At 38.9% G+C, this 15,713-nt stretch overlaps 1 protein-coding gene across 2 annotated transcripts in view; it reads left to right on the top strand.

Annotated features, from left to right (window-relative positions):
• Positions 1 to 15,713, top strand: part of LOC126356301 (uncharacterized) — a 240,019-nt gene that overhangs the window by 102,463 nt on the left and 121,843 nt on the right. For both annotated transcript variants that reach the window (XM_050007247.1, XM_050007248.1), the window contains exon 3: positions 3,526 to 3,618. In XM_050007247.1, the coding sequence (XP_049863204.1) occupies positions 3,526 to 3,618 (93 nt within the window). The remainder of the gene's footprint in view (positions 1 to 3,525; positions 3,619 to 15,713) is intronic.

Raw genomic sequence — 15,713 nt, 5'->3', positions numbered from 1 at the left:
TGCCACCAGACAGCACACCTCCCCCCCCCCCCCCCTCCCTCCAATCCCCACATGTACAGTGCTATCCCTACCCCTTCCCTGCCCCCTCTAGATTGCAGCTTCCATTTCATGTTATAGTTGCATTCTGGTCTGAGCTGCCATGGTGGTCATGTGTGTGTGAGGTGTGCTTGTTTGTGTGAATGAAAGGTGTGTGTTTCTCTCCCTGTGGCCAAAAGCTTATATGTAAATGTTTTTTAATTGTGCCTATCTGCAACTTACCACATCATCTTTATGGTAAGTAGCAATCTATCTTTTCCTACATTATTGATCTGTAACCTGGAGTTTCCATTGCTTACTTTTAGTCATACCACTGTTGACAGTCACACCTTGTGATGCCAGATCTGAAGATGACCTGCTGGATAGATTGAAAGTGGTAATCATTTATAAAAGAAATAGTGGTCCAGGTGGTATTTGTTAATTCATTAGAATTGTTTCTGTTGGTTAGTTTTACCAGCACTTTATTTGTGAGATGGTGTAAAGCTTTCCCGATTGAAACTTTTTCCGTCTACATTTTTATCAACACTGTTTATTTAAATCTGCCAGGAAATTTCTCTTCAGTGTTGGACTGATTACAAAGAAAGCTCAAGATGGATTCTGTCACTACAGTGTACAATTTTAATACTCTGCTAGGAAAATCATCACAGCCATAAAATTACAACCTTTAGCAAGATAATGATTATTTTAAATTTTTTTAAGAAGCTGTATTTTTGAAATTAATACTTGGAGGTCATATAAACCATGTCTGACATAGTACATATAATGCTTGTATATTTGGTTGTTTATTAGTGGGTCCAATATCTAAGCTTTTTTGAGGTGGCAGTAACTGGTGTCCAATGATGTTAGTATTTTGTAATTTCTGTGAAAGCTATCATTTGGTTACTTAATTACCATCAACTCACAATTTTTAATTACTTATTTAATGTTTCTCTGGATTGTTATTCTTTTTGTGTATGGTGCATGTATGGTGCTTTTTTAAAAACGGATTGGAGCCTTTTACAATACTTCTTGCAATCAATTTTTAACTATTTGTTGCAAATGCTCTGCTGTACTTCACATCTGTTAAGTCAAACTGGATTTTATCCTTGATGGTTTGCATGTAAATTTTCTGTATCCCATGTGATTAAAGAAGCTGAAAACAAAATAATGGGATTTGAATGTAGCTTGTCACCATCTCCTAAATCTTTCCTCATTGGGCTGGATTAATATTTATCCAGTGACATAACTTATCCCTGATGATATGAGATATGAACTAGCACTTGTTTTTCACCCCCTTCTTTACAGTTATCTACTGTTCTACTGAGTAATTGTGTAGGTCATAGTTGGTAAACTCACAAAGGCGATTCAAAGAGCTCAACTCAATTAAGTTTGTCAACTTCTTTCATAAAAATGATAAAAGCAATCTTTGCATTGCATTTACACATGTGACTGCAATACTTTCACACTTGTCCATTCTGACATAAATTATTCTGCTTGAACATTCCGCAGGTATACTGCTGGTTCATAGTGTCCAACGGGCGCAATATTTCGGCGATCAGACATGTCCCCATCGTCAGGTGCACTGACGAACTGAGCTCCATCTGACTACATCTCAGGAGCTCAGTTTGTCAGCACACCTGATGATGGTGACATGTCTGATCACTGAAATATTGTGCCCATTGGACACTATGAACCAGCAGTATACCCGTGGACTGTTCGAGCAGCAAATACACCGGGAGAAACAGTAGAATCACATAAATTATTCTGTCTGCATACTGCAGTCACTGACTCAGGTGTCAAATTTAGATGATTTGTGAATGTTGCTGCAGTGACTTAAGTGCAGTTGCTTGAAATATATTATTCAAATATACATGTTTATGAAAGGCTGTCAGTGCCAGTGCAGTAAAATTGATCTTTTTGAAGTGAATAGTCCTAAACATAAGATTAAAAGCAATTCATGCAATCATTTTAGTAACAAGTAGTTAGCTCAAGCTAAATCTCTCTTTCTACCTCTCACTCAAATGATATGACTGGCCTGTGTGAACTTAAAAGCTACCGGTACTGTTGATCCCTCTTAACAGTCTTGAAAGACCTCGGTCAAAGCAAGTTCAACATGCAGTATGTCTATTATGTTTCTGATTACAGGTAAGCATGAAGAACACATATAATATTACTTCTTTTGCTCCTCATGTTCATTCTGTACCTCCTCTGTACCATCCAGACTATCCTTATGATTATTTTGCACTCTCCTCCCTGTTTCTCTCTCTTCTCCTTTTACCTCCTTTGTCTCTCTCTTTTCTGATTCTTTCTCTTTCAAATTACCTCTTGGGTATACAATATTAATGAAATACTTACCTGTACATGAAAGGGTGCCTCAACCACAGTGAGGAAAGGGAAACAGAGCAAGAAGACGGAAGTACACCCACAGCTTCAAGAGCTGAGTAAAGTCTACGATAATTCTACAGAAAAGCAGCTAAAACCCTGGAAAAGCCTATAGTTAACCTCTTCACGTCCAGAGCAGTAATGGATGATGCAGAGTGTGGATGATTAGGAGCAGTGTGGTGTTTGTTAGGGAAATGTAGTATGAGAAATTTATATTTAGATTTGGTCTAAAGTAGACTTCTTTCTAAAGAAAACTACTACAGATTTTTAAGGGATCTTGTTCAGTTTGCTAAGATCCTTTTTCTTTTATTTAAAATTATCTTTGGAAGTGCTTGAAAGCAGTTTAAGTTGACTGAAAGGAAAAGTTCAATATTTATCTAATCATTGTCGAATGTTAAAAATACTAGGAAAGGATAGACTGCTAGTCATTGTAAAGATGACACACGAAGTTACAGACAAGCACAACAAGAAGACTGTTACACAATTAGTTTTTGGTCAAAGCCTTCTTCAGAAAAGAAAGAACACACAAATTCACACAAGCAAGCACAGCTGAAGCATTTATGATCATCATCTCTGGCAGCTCGGACTGGAACACCTTGAATATTTACTCTTAAGTGTACTAATATTATGCATCTAAGTTATTATAATTTAGTGTGAGACATTTGAATTATGGTTTTTCTATTGTTCTGCAGTGTTATATTTTAACTAGTTTATGGTACAGGTAGTTTGGATATATCATTCACTCTTTCCACCTTCTGTATCATCATTGTCGATTTGTCTTAAAAATCAACATTTTATTTAAATGTCTTTGCTGATAACAGAGACATGTGCTTAATTTAATGAATCATATTGCTGTTATAGTTACATATTTATCTTATTTTATTCTCATAAGTATTTTTAGTTTTGAAGAAATGTGGATTACTGCTGCTCCAATTTCTACCTGCTTAGTAAAATGTAACTTACTAATTGTCATCATTGCTGACAAATATGCCCACTTTTCTTACTGTGTTTGTTTGGTGACCAAGATTCAAAAGTATTATTGTATTTTACTTTCATTTTTGCTCTGTTGTAATGTATTTGCTCCAACAAATAACAGCATATTAATGCCTTTTGTAATATGTTTTCTAGATAAATGATGTTAATTCTAAATTCAAGGACCTGCAAGAATTATTCCAGAACAACTGGACTGGTACCAAGACAAATTTCAGTTGCAAACAGAAGGTATGGAATAAGTATACATGGAATACATACACTAAGCAAAAGAGGAGTCTAATGAAAAACAATATATTTTATGATAAGGTACACTAAGAAACTTGTCATAAAGTTATAAATGATTCATTACCATCATCAGCTACTGCATTCTGCCTTAGTTCTCTAGCTCATGTGATATGTTTCACAAATTAAGCAATTCCTCTATTGCCATAGAAACAAGTCACTTTAGTTACTGCAAATGCTACCATACAAGTTTCTTGGTTTCTATTGAGAGTCACAGAAGTTTTTCAATGATTTATTCAAGATTTATAATGTCATATATAATACAAAAATTTGAGGTAATGTTTAAAATTATAAAGAACCATGTACAAAAGACATTAAAAACACATAAAATTGCCTGATAAAAAAAGTTAAGTACCCAGAGTACATGGTTGATTGTCAGTGTAACTTTTCCTATGATAGATCACAAGTGGCAGGAATATAAATTATTAGAGTTGCATTTCTCAATTATTTGTGACAGGAAGAATGGCCTACAGAGTGCATTAGTGTTGTTAGTGTTTAGCATTGTTACTTGGACTATTAGGGTATATTAGGAGCATGAATAGCATTGGATACTGAGTGATCAGTGTGAAGAACATGGAGATGCAGCATACTTATGCGAGAGACCATTATGTTATGGGGCAGTCAAATAAAAATGACACAGATGGAATAAAGGTAAGTAAATTTTTTATTATTTTAAAAGTAATCACCATAACTGTTCATACATTTATCCCACTGTGAGACAAGACTGTCAATGGCTTCATGGAAAAATGCTTGCAGTTGTCTATGGAACCATGCTTATATCCAGCCATGCACCTCTTCGTCTGAAGGCCATGAATGTCTTTCCGCAGGCTCTAAAAATGTAGGAATCACATGGGGACAGATCAGGACTGAATGAAGGCTATGTAATTGCTTTTGCAGTGAAGCTTCAGCAGTATAATCCAAAACAACTGGTAAGTAAATTTTTTATTATTTTAAAAGTAATCACCATAACTGTTCATACATTTATCCCACTGTGAGACAAGACTGTCAATGGCTTCATGGAAAAATGCTTGCAGTTGTCTATGGAACCATGCTTGTATCCAGCCATGCACCTCTTCGTCTTGGTCATGAATGTCTTTCCGCAGGCTCTAAAAATGTAGGAATCACATGGGGACAGATCAGGACTGAATGAAGGCTATGTAATTGCTTTTGCAGTGAAGCTTCAGCAGTATAATCCAAAACAACTTTGGCAATATGTGGGTGGGAATTATCCTGCAACAGTATGATGCTGGCCATCAACATTCTTGGGCATTTGGACTATGCTGCAGAAGTTTTTCTGGGAAGCCCTTACATGTTTTTATACAGTCCTAATCTCTCCCATGCAATTTCCTTATTTTTGGAGCCCTGAAGGAAGATGTTCGTAACTGTTGATTTGCTTTGGACAAAGAGGTGCATGTTTGGGTACAATCACAGTTCTGTAGGTAACTGCAAACAGTTTTCTGTGAAAGCTTCGACAGTCTTCTCTCAAAGTAAGATAAATTTATTAACAGTTATGGTAGTTACTTTTAAGATAATAAGCAGTGTACTTATTTTATGCCATCTGTCTCATTTTCATTTGACTGGCCCTTATAGCACCTGCCAGAGTTTGAAAGGCACTTCATTGTGCAACTCCATTTGGCCATCTGGTCAAATCATGCAATATCCAGATTTATGGGGCATTCAGATGTGACAGTGACCTGATGTTAGGCTTCATGGTAGCTTGAGGGCAGGCATGCTCATTGCCAAGGTACCACACTTGATCACTTCAAAGGAGGATTCCATGCACCAAGAATATCCTAATCTCTTTACATCTGCACCTGCTATTGGATGACTCCCTGGGCTCCCTGAAACCTTGTGTATCATCCTGCACTATAGGCCAGAGCCTAACAGCAGCTGAACTAGGAAACTCCCAACCTATACGTAAGCTGCCATTAATGTCACAACACAAACGACTGTGTTTACAGTAAAACAATGACTGCAAAGCATTGACTGCTGATGAATGGCACTGCAGAGTTTTCAGCCATGAATCATGGTTTTTCACTACCCTGGATGTCAATTGTTGATGAGTATGGTGGCAGGCTGGGGAGAGGTCCCATATTTACAGTGTGTTGGAGAGGCAAGAGGGTGTTATTCCCAGAATTACAGAGTGGGGAGCCATCCAAATATGTGTGACTAAGGGAATTATGACAGCACAATGGTACATCATGGACATCCTGCATCTTCATGTTACCTTCCTCAAATTCTCTCTGTCTCCTCCCTGATGAAAGAGTTGTTATTTCCAAAAGCTAATTAATGTGTAACTTCTACTTTTGTATGTGCCTGTGAGCAAACACATTTCTTCCCCTGAAGGTAAGTTATGGGCAGCAATTTTGTTTCATAATTTATTAGCACTTTTTTTGTAAGATTTCATTTATTTTTGTTGCAACTAAACCAGGTTAAATTCTTGTTACATAAAACTGGTGACCATGCTGTATTTGTGTCTGATCTCCAGCTCTCACTACTTACTGCCATCTATTTACTATGTTGTTGTTGTTGTTGTTGTTGTTGTTGTCCTCAGTCCTGAGACTGGTTTGATGCAGCTCTCCATGCTACTCTATCCTGTGCAAGCTTCTTCATCTCCCAGTACCTACTGCAACCTACATCCTTCTGAATCTGCTTAGTGTACTCATCTCTCGGTCTCCCTCTATGATTTTTACCCTCCACGCTGCCCTCCAATGCTAAATTTGTGATCCCTTGATGCCTCAAAACATGTCCTACCAACCGATCCCTTCTTCTAGTGAAGTTGTGCCACAAACTTCTCTTCTCCCCAATCCTATTCAATACCTCCTCATTAGTTACGTGATCTATCCACCTTATCTTCAGTATTCTTCTGTAGCACCACATTTCGAAAGCTTCTATTCTCTTCTTTTCCAAACTAGTTATCGTCCATGTTTCACTTCCATACATGGCTACACTCCAAACAAATACTTTCAGAAACGACTTCCTGATACATAAATCTATATTCGATGTTAACAAATTTCTCTTCTTCAGGAACGCTTTCCTTGCATTGCCAGTCTACATTTTATATCCTCTCTACTTCGACCATCATCAGTTATTTTACTTCCTAAATAGCAATACTCCTTTACTACTTTAAGTGTCTCATTTCCTAATCTAATTCCCTCAGCATCACCCGATTTAATTTGACTACATTCCATTATCCTCATTTTGCTTTTGTTGATGTTCATCTTATATACTCCTTTCAAGACACTGTCCATTCTGTTCAACTGCTCTTCCAAGTCCTTTGCTGTCTCTGACAGAATTACAATGTCATCAGCGAACCTCAAAGTTTTTACTTCTTCTCCATGAATTTTAATACCTACTCCAAATTTTTCTTTTGTTTCCTTTACTGCTTGCTCAATATAGAGATTGAATAACATCGGTGAGAGGCTACAACCCTGTCTCATTCCTTTCCCAACCACTGCTTCCCTTTCATGCCCCTCGACTCTTATGACTGCCATCTGGTTTCTGTACAAATTGTAAATAGCCTTTCGCTCCCTGTATTTTACCCCTGCCACCTTTAGAATTTGAAAGAGAGTATTCCAGTCAACATTGTCAAAAGCTTTCTCTAAGTCTACAAATGCTAGAAACGTAGATTTGCCTTTCCTTAATCTTTCTTCTAAGGTAAGTCGTAAGGTCGGTATTGCCTCACGTGTTCCAACATTTCTACGGAATCCAAACTGATCCTCCCCGAGTTCCGCATCACCAGTTTTTCCATTCGTCTGTAAAGAATTCGCGTTAGTATTTTGCAGCTGTGACCTACTAAACTGATAGTTTGGGATTGGAATTATTATATTCTTCTTGAAGTCTGAGGCTATTTCGCCTGTCTCATACATCTTGCTCACCAGCTGGTAGAGTTTTGTCATGACTGGCTCTCCCAAGGCCGTCAGTAGTTCTAATGGAATGTTGTCTACTCTGGGGGCCTTGTTTCGAAGGTCTTTCAGTGCTCTGTCAAACTCTTCACGCAGTATCGTATCTCCCATTTCGTCTTCATCTACATCCTCTTCCATTTCCATAATATTGTCCTCAAGTACATCGCTCTTGTATAAACCTTCTATATACTCCTTCCACCTTTCTGCCTTCCCTTCTTTGCTTAGAACTGGGTTGCCATCTGAGATCTTGATATTCATACACGTGGTTCTCTTCTCTCCTAAGGTCTCTTTAATTTTCCTATCTTACTCCTAGTGAGATAAGCTTCTACATCCTTACATTTGTCCTCTAGCCATCCCTGCTTAGCCATTTTGCACTTCCTGTCGATCTCATTTTTGAGACGTTTGTATTCCTTTTTGCCTTCTTCATACCCCTTAACAAAGGAAGTGCAAAACTAGAAAAAAAGAAACCTGTTCCAACTGATCTTCTTATAACAGTATTAGTTTTTTATACACTCTGAGACAAAACAATAAAAGAAAGAAAGAAAGATACATGAAGAAGGACTTTTCTGAATGGGATGGAAGTCGGCAGATGTGGCATACATGTACAGACAAACAAATGACAACAATTTCAGAAGGAGCTTCACAAACTGAGCACATCAGTAACATGTTGGTCCAGTTCTGATCCTTATGCAAGCAGTTATTCATTGTGGTACTGGTTGATAGAGTTTTTAGGTGTTCTCCCGAGGAATATTGAGCCAAATTCTGTCCAATTGGCACTTTAGATTGTAAAACCCCAAGCTGGTTGGAGAGCCCTGTTCATAATGCTCCAAATGTTCTCAATTGGTGAGAAATCTGACAACCTTGCTGGCCAAGGTAGGGTTGGTCAACCATGAAGACAAGCAATAGGAACTAAGGGGTTCTGCTATAAAAAGAGACGATGACATCCCAGACCATCACTCCTGGTTCTCAGGCTGAATGACAGGTGGCAGTCAGGTTGGTATCCCACTAATGTCTGGGGGATCTCCAGACATGGCTTTGGCCCAGAATCTCATTGAATGGAGTAGAATGGTCTTCAGTGATGAATCCCACTTTGAGTTGAGTCCCAATGACCAACAAAGACAGGTCTGGAGATGCTCTGGACAGTGGTGGGATACCAGTTTGACTGTTGTCCACCACACAGCGTGGCAACCAGGAGTGATGTCTCGAGTTCTATTTCATTCCAAAGCAGGATCCCTTTGGCTGTCATCTGTGGCATCCTCACAGCACAGCAATAAGTTGCAGTAAGTTGATGATATTCTATACCTGATCTGGTTGTCCTTCATGAGAATATATCCTTAGCTTACATTTCAACACGATAATGTTCACCTGCATCTTCATGCATAGCAATCCTTGTCTTGGTCAGCAAGGTCCTCAGTTCAGAATGTTTGGAGCATTATGAGTAGGACCCTCCAACCAGCTTGGGTTGTTGACAGTTAAACATACCAGATAGAATTTGGCATGATATCTCTCAGGAGGACATTCGACAATTCTATCAGTCAATGCCAAGCCAAATTTTTGCTTTCATAAGGGCCAGAGATGGGCCAATGTGTTATAGACTTGCTCAATCTGTGATGCTCTTTTTCTTGAATAAATCATCCAAGTTTTCTTAAACTGTGACTCCATCCCATTCAGACAATTCCTCTGTGGTGCATCCTCTTTTTTCCCCTCTTAGAGTGTATTTACAAGTTGTATTTTTCAATATTCATATTTTACATTCACCTTTTCAAATACTTATAATTTTGAAACAATGGCTTTATATTATTCCTTTTTATATTTAAATGGACTTGTTTTGATCATTCTGACAACATGGATGCTTATATCCAGTATAATTTACTATGGTTTACAATATTTTTGGATAATGATATTGAATTTTAATGGTGATTTAAAAGTTTTTTTCTGCCAACTGGGTAAGTGATACACAAAATAAACCAAACAATGTAGCATAGTTTTTTATGTTCACTGAGAAACTATGTTCACTGTGAAGACGAATCACATTGTTCTGTTAGTTAGTTTCTTTTATGTAATATGTCGCTAGTGTTTGTAACTGTGATAGTAATCACATGAAACATGGAACCATTTTTCCTACCAATTTTGGGGCTTGTACTTTTACCAGTGAAGTGACTGACAAGTCTATTTTTGGCTACATAGCTATGACGTTTGTGACAATCTTTCTCGAGAGCAGTTTTGCCAACGAACATGTAGCAATGTGTGTTTGTGTGGGTTTTGGTTCTACATTGAGGATTCACATTTTAATTATGTTTAGCAGTACCAGAACAACACATGGAGAAATTGTACACAGTGCCATGAAAGGATAAATAGCCAATGAAACAAAATTATCAGATGAAACTATTGTGGACTTGTAATGCTGTGCTGAAAATTGTAATCAAAGGTTTACCTATACATTAATTTTGAGATGCTATCACATATTTGTTGGGGTTATTGTGGAATGTTGACAAGAGGAAAACAAGTTGATAAAATACCTAGAAATGGTAATGTTAGACAAAATCTGAAAAAGTAAATCAAAATATGACCTCTTTACACAAAATAATTCTGAAACAGTTCTGCATGACAGAAAAAAATCTTATGAAAGAATTTTGTAGCTTTGCTTTTCAAACAAGAGCTGGTGAAGATGAAGAGGAGAAGATAATTACTGAAGATCATTTTCAGAAGTGAGAGTGGGAACATTCTGAGGGGAAAAAAATTTAAATGATAGTGTGTTATTATTAGCTGGGAGTTCCCATCTGGGATTTTTTTGTTGCCTGGTGCAAGACTTTCAATCTGACACCACTTTGGCATCTTGCACATCAATGAAGGTGAGATGAAATGACAAGGGCAACACAAAACACCTGGATCCTGAGAGAAGAAAATTGCTGACCTAGCTGGGAATCAAACACAGGACCCCATAATATAGATGCAGGTTTGCAAACCACTAGACCACAAGCTGTAGACATCTGTAACGTACTGTGTAGAGACAGTGGAAAAATAATATAATTACTGAAATGTGTTATTATGTATTCAACATAGAATAACTTGCATTGAAAATTAACAATGATATAGAATGATAGAATGTGAATAGGAAGATAATTATGCTGATGATGATGAAGGTTATGAAATCCAAAGGATATGATAAAAGTTTGAGGTTTCTTTTAAAAAGAATCTTTAACAGAAACAGATGATAAAAGTGAATCACAGTTTTCATTACATCCTTTCCTCTGTTGTTTCATAACATGGAGAGTACACTTAAGACATGGAATGGCAGTGAGGTTATCCAGTTAAAAAGTGAATCTTTGACTTTGATAAAACAGCAGTTTTAATAATATGGAACTAATTGAAATGCTTGCATCTTTTATTACTTATTTTATTTATTTTTCAAATTTTATTTTAGGGAGTGGTGGCATTCGAAGGCTTACCCAAGATTTTTATTCAGGGTGAGAAGGTTCTTAAATCATAGGCTGCCCTGAAACAGCTTCGCAACAAGAATTCAGTATCATAGCCAGTACAGCAGAGTCTCACAAATAATGATGATTGTAAAAGAAGAAAAAAGAAGAATATCTTCAAGAATCTTGTAATGAAAGAGCTTGCCAGCCATGCTGATACTGAAAATGACTCGCTGTTACATTATGTGACAGATGAGAGAGGAAGAAAATCATGCAAAAACTTCTACTTTATGCCATAGCAAATATAAAAGAATTTAATGAAAAGCTGAGGTATTTTAAAAGTACTGTGAAGTCATTTCCAAAAATAAAAGAAAAAGTTACATCAATTAATATTTTGGAAATTCTAATAACAAATATTCAGATAACAAAAACACCAAAATCATAGCTCAAATCTAAATATAAAGCATGTCATCTTTGGTCCTGGTGGTCACTGGCAACTGACTGTGGCTACTTGAGCAAGGATAATTGATGCTTAATTCTTGATTTTGGGAATGTTTCATCTGAATGCACAAAGGAGGAGAAGAAAACTGAAGAGGCAACAACAAATGTAATTGCTATTAACAAGAGCACAAAAGTTATTAACTGAAAAAAATCTATGGATATCTGGTTGAAGAGTAAAGACAATCATTGAATTTGGAAGTCAGGTAATTTTAAGATTGGTGGTGTTAAAGTGAAACAGATGTTTACATTATTTCTGGAGGCACTAAGAATTGACATAATTCTTGGAAAAAATCTTCTTGATCTAGGTGAATTTTCGTGAAAATGGATGGTGTACTATTAGGAAGTCAGAAGTGGAATCTCCTCTCATGTGTACGTGTATAGGAACAAACCAGAAGTAGATACTGAAAGCTCTGTTAACAACATAACAAAAAAACATGAAATATTTAGAGACTAATTACATCCCCATAAAAACTAAGTCCAACAAGGTCTCTTACAAAACCTCAACAAATTCTGCTCGTATGTAAAAGGAGTGAATAGCAGCAAAGTTAGTGTCCACAGGAACTGCAGTCTGGAACTTAATTTTCAAATGGTCCTTTATTAAGGAAGATACAGAAGTACCACTAGTTGCAGATACAGTAGATGCAGTGCCTTATGAACAATGCCTGGGAGGGGTCTGTGAGTTTTGCAGCATGGCCACCAACCACCGCAACAGCTGGCCATCACCACACCTGACTCTAGGACACTAATCTGTTGGTAGTTGGCTGTGCACCTTTATTTTCAGTAGGTGTTCAAAATGATGTCCCTCTGTGATAAGAGCAGCCTGACATCTCCTGAACACATCAGCAAACACTTGATGTATTTTGTCTGTTGCAATATGGGAAAGGACAAGCTGAACCCTGTCTTCCAACTATTTGAGCATGTGGGAATTGGTTGCATACACCTTGTCTTTTAACACACCCCAAAGATAAAAATCACACAGATCTGGATCAGGGGAATGAGGAGGACAGTCAACTATCCTATCATCAAAAACACTTTGTATTGCTGCCATATAAGCATTGACAATGTGTGGTCTTGCATTGTCTTGAAAGAAATAACTGTACATCTTTTTGCTAGGTGTTGGTTCTTGAAAAAAAAAGTATGCAGCATATTGTTCACACACATGCCATTGGAAAGTAATACTGTTAGGCATTGGAGGAGTCTCTAAATTTATTTCAGAGACAATAAAAAGGCTCATACGGCTTACTACAGTGTTCTTTCGATATTGATTCAGTAGAGGTAGGCTGGATATACCGTACTGTTTTGTGGAAAAATATTGGTCCAATAATTCATCTTGCACTAATTGCACACCACACTCCTGTTTTCACATCATACAGTGGTTGTTGATGTAATTCATGAGGTTCTTTGAGCTCCAACATTGATTGTTGTGAGAATGTATGTACCCTGACAAATGCAGCCATGGTTCATCAGAAAAAAAGCATCTCAGGATCAACATTTTCATCCTGCACAAACTGTAAGGGTCAGTTGCAATAATTACATCAAGCGACTGTATCTTGAATTCCCCAGTTCTTGCAGCACCATTATTTTGTATGGTTTTAATTTCTGTTTGTGCACAGTTATGTGAGCGAATGTTCTTGACACACCAGTTTGAAGTGCCAAATGATGCAAAGATTTTCTCAGAGCTCTTTCCAAGGTTTCCCTTGTCACATCTACTTTATTTTCAGTTAAAACAGTAGGTTCTGTAGGTGTTCCTTTGCGTAACACAGATCCATTCTCTTGAAATTTCTTCACTAATTTGTGTCTCATTGAATCATCGGGAACATGCACACTGGAAAATTTCTGTCTGAATTCGAGCCGACATTCCACATATGATTCTGTTTTTGGATATTTCAACACAAGAAACACTCATTATTCTTTGTGTATACCATACCAAATGGAAACTCAACAGGAAACTCAAAACAAAACACCTGAACACTCAGGAGTACAGTATAGAAGACATGCACAGTGTTTCTGTCTGAGGGTGAGGTCCAGCAACATATGGACAGGGAAAAGTCCTGGACTTCGTGCAGTTGCAATAATGACATCTAGCAATGTTACACTCCTGGAAATGGAAAAAAGAACACATTGACACCGGTGTGTCAGACCCACCATACTTGCTCCGGACACTGCGAGAGGGCTGTACACGCAATGATCACACGCACGGCCCAGTGGACACACCAGGGACCGCGTTGTTGGCCGTCGAATGGCGCTAGCTGCGCAGCATTTGTGCACCGCCGCCGTCAGTGTCAGCCAGTTTGCCGTGGCATATGGAGCTCCATCGCAGTCGTTAACACTGGTAGCATGCCATGACAGCGTCGACGTGAACCGTATGTGCCGTTGACAGACTTTGAGCGAGGGCATACAGTGGACATGCGGGAGGCCGGGTGGACGTACCGCCGAATTGCTTAACACGTGGGGTGTGAGGTCTCCACAGTACATCGATGTTGTCGCCAGTGGTCGGCGGAAGGTGCACGTGCCCATCGACCTGGGACTGGACCGCAGCGACGCACAGATGCACGCCAAGACCGTAGTATCCTACGCAGTGCCGTAGGGGACCGCACCGCCACTTCCCAGCAAATTAGGGACACTGTTGCTCCTGGGGTATTGGTGAGGACCATTCGCAACCGTCTCCCTGAAGCTGGGCTACGGTCCCGCACACCGTTAGGCCGTCTTCCGCTCACGCCCCAACATCATGAAGCCCTCCTCCAGTGGTGTCGCGACAGGTGTGAATGGAGGGACGATTGGAGACGTGTCATCTTCAGCGATGAGAGTCGCTTCTGCCTTGGTGCCAATGATGGTCGTATGCGTGTTTGGCACCGTGCAGGTGAGCGCCACAATCAGGACTGCATACGACCGAGGCACACAGGGTCAACACCCGGCATCAAGATGTGGGGAGCGAACTCCTACACTGGCCGTACACCTCTGGTGATCGTCGAGGGGACACTGAATAGTGCACGGTACATCCAAACCATCATCGAACCCATCGTTCTACCATTCCTAGACCGCAAGGGAACTTGCTGTTCCAACAGGACAATGCACGTCCTCATGTATCCCGTGCCACCCAATGTGCTCTAGAAGGTGTAAGTCAACTACCCTGGCCAGCGAGATCTCCGGATCTGTCCCCCATTGAGCATGTTTGGGACTGGATGAAGCGTCGTCTCACGCGGTCTGCACGTCCAGCACGAACGCTGGTCCAACTGAGGCGCCAGGTGGAAATGGCATGGCAAGCCGTTCCACAGGACTACATCCAGCATCTCTACGATCGTCTCCATGGGAGAATAGCAGCCTGTATTGCTGCGAAAGGTGGATATACACTGTACTAGTGCCGACATTGTGCATGCTCTGTTGCCTGTGTCTATGTGCCTGTGGTTCTGTCAGTGTGATCATGTGATGTATCTGACCCCAGGAATGTGTCAATAAAGTTTCCCCTTCCTGGGACAATGAATTCATGGTGTTCTTATTTCAATTTCCAGGAGTGTATTTTAAGTGATTAAACTTGACAAGAAAAATTAAAAGAAAACACCAGTACACTCAGTCACAAAGTGTAGGGGTACACATAAAGTAGTGGTGTCTGCGAACTACGCATGGTGACAACTGGCACAGTGGTGACATCCATCAAACATGGCACATGACCTGTGGACCCCTCCCAGGCATCTTTCATAAGGCACCCTGCAGTTCACTTTTAATTGTAACTGTCTATAGATCCCCACTCAGAAATTTTGAACTCTTTTATGAGGAATCTAGATTCCTTACTATGCTGTCTGTCAGACAGCAAGAAGCAGTTAATAGTCTGAGGTGATTTCAATGTATGTTTTCTAAAGGATTCTGATAGGAAAAATGATGTGGAAACCTTATTTGGATGCTAAAGTTTTGTCTCAGTAATTAACTTTCCAACATGGGTGGATAATGATAGTAGGACCCTAATTGATAATATTTTCTTTGATGAAGCTCTATATAAGGAAACAACTGCTTACCCACTAACAAATGGTCTCTCTGATCATGATGCCTTACAATATGGATACTTCTCAGTAGAAATCAGTTAGAATAATTAATGACTCCAAACAAAGTCTTTAAGAATAGTTTACAGGAGATGGCATGGGGTGTAATTTATAATTAACCAAATGGTAAGACAAAATTAAATCTATTCCATGATAAATTCATATCATTATTTGAAAATAGCTTC

Source organism: Schistocerca gregaria, chromosome 3 (assembly GCF_023897955.1).
Source record: "Schistocerca gregaria isolate iqSchGreg1 chromosome 3, iqSchGreg1.2, whole genome shotgun sequence".
Classification (NCBI taxonomy): Eukaryota; Metazoa; Arthropoda; class Insecta; order Orthoptera; family Acrididae; genus Schistocerca; species Schistocerca gregaria.
This window is presented reverse-complemented; position numbering and strand designations above follow the sequence as displayed.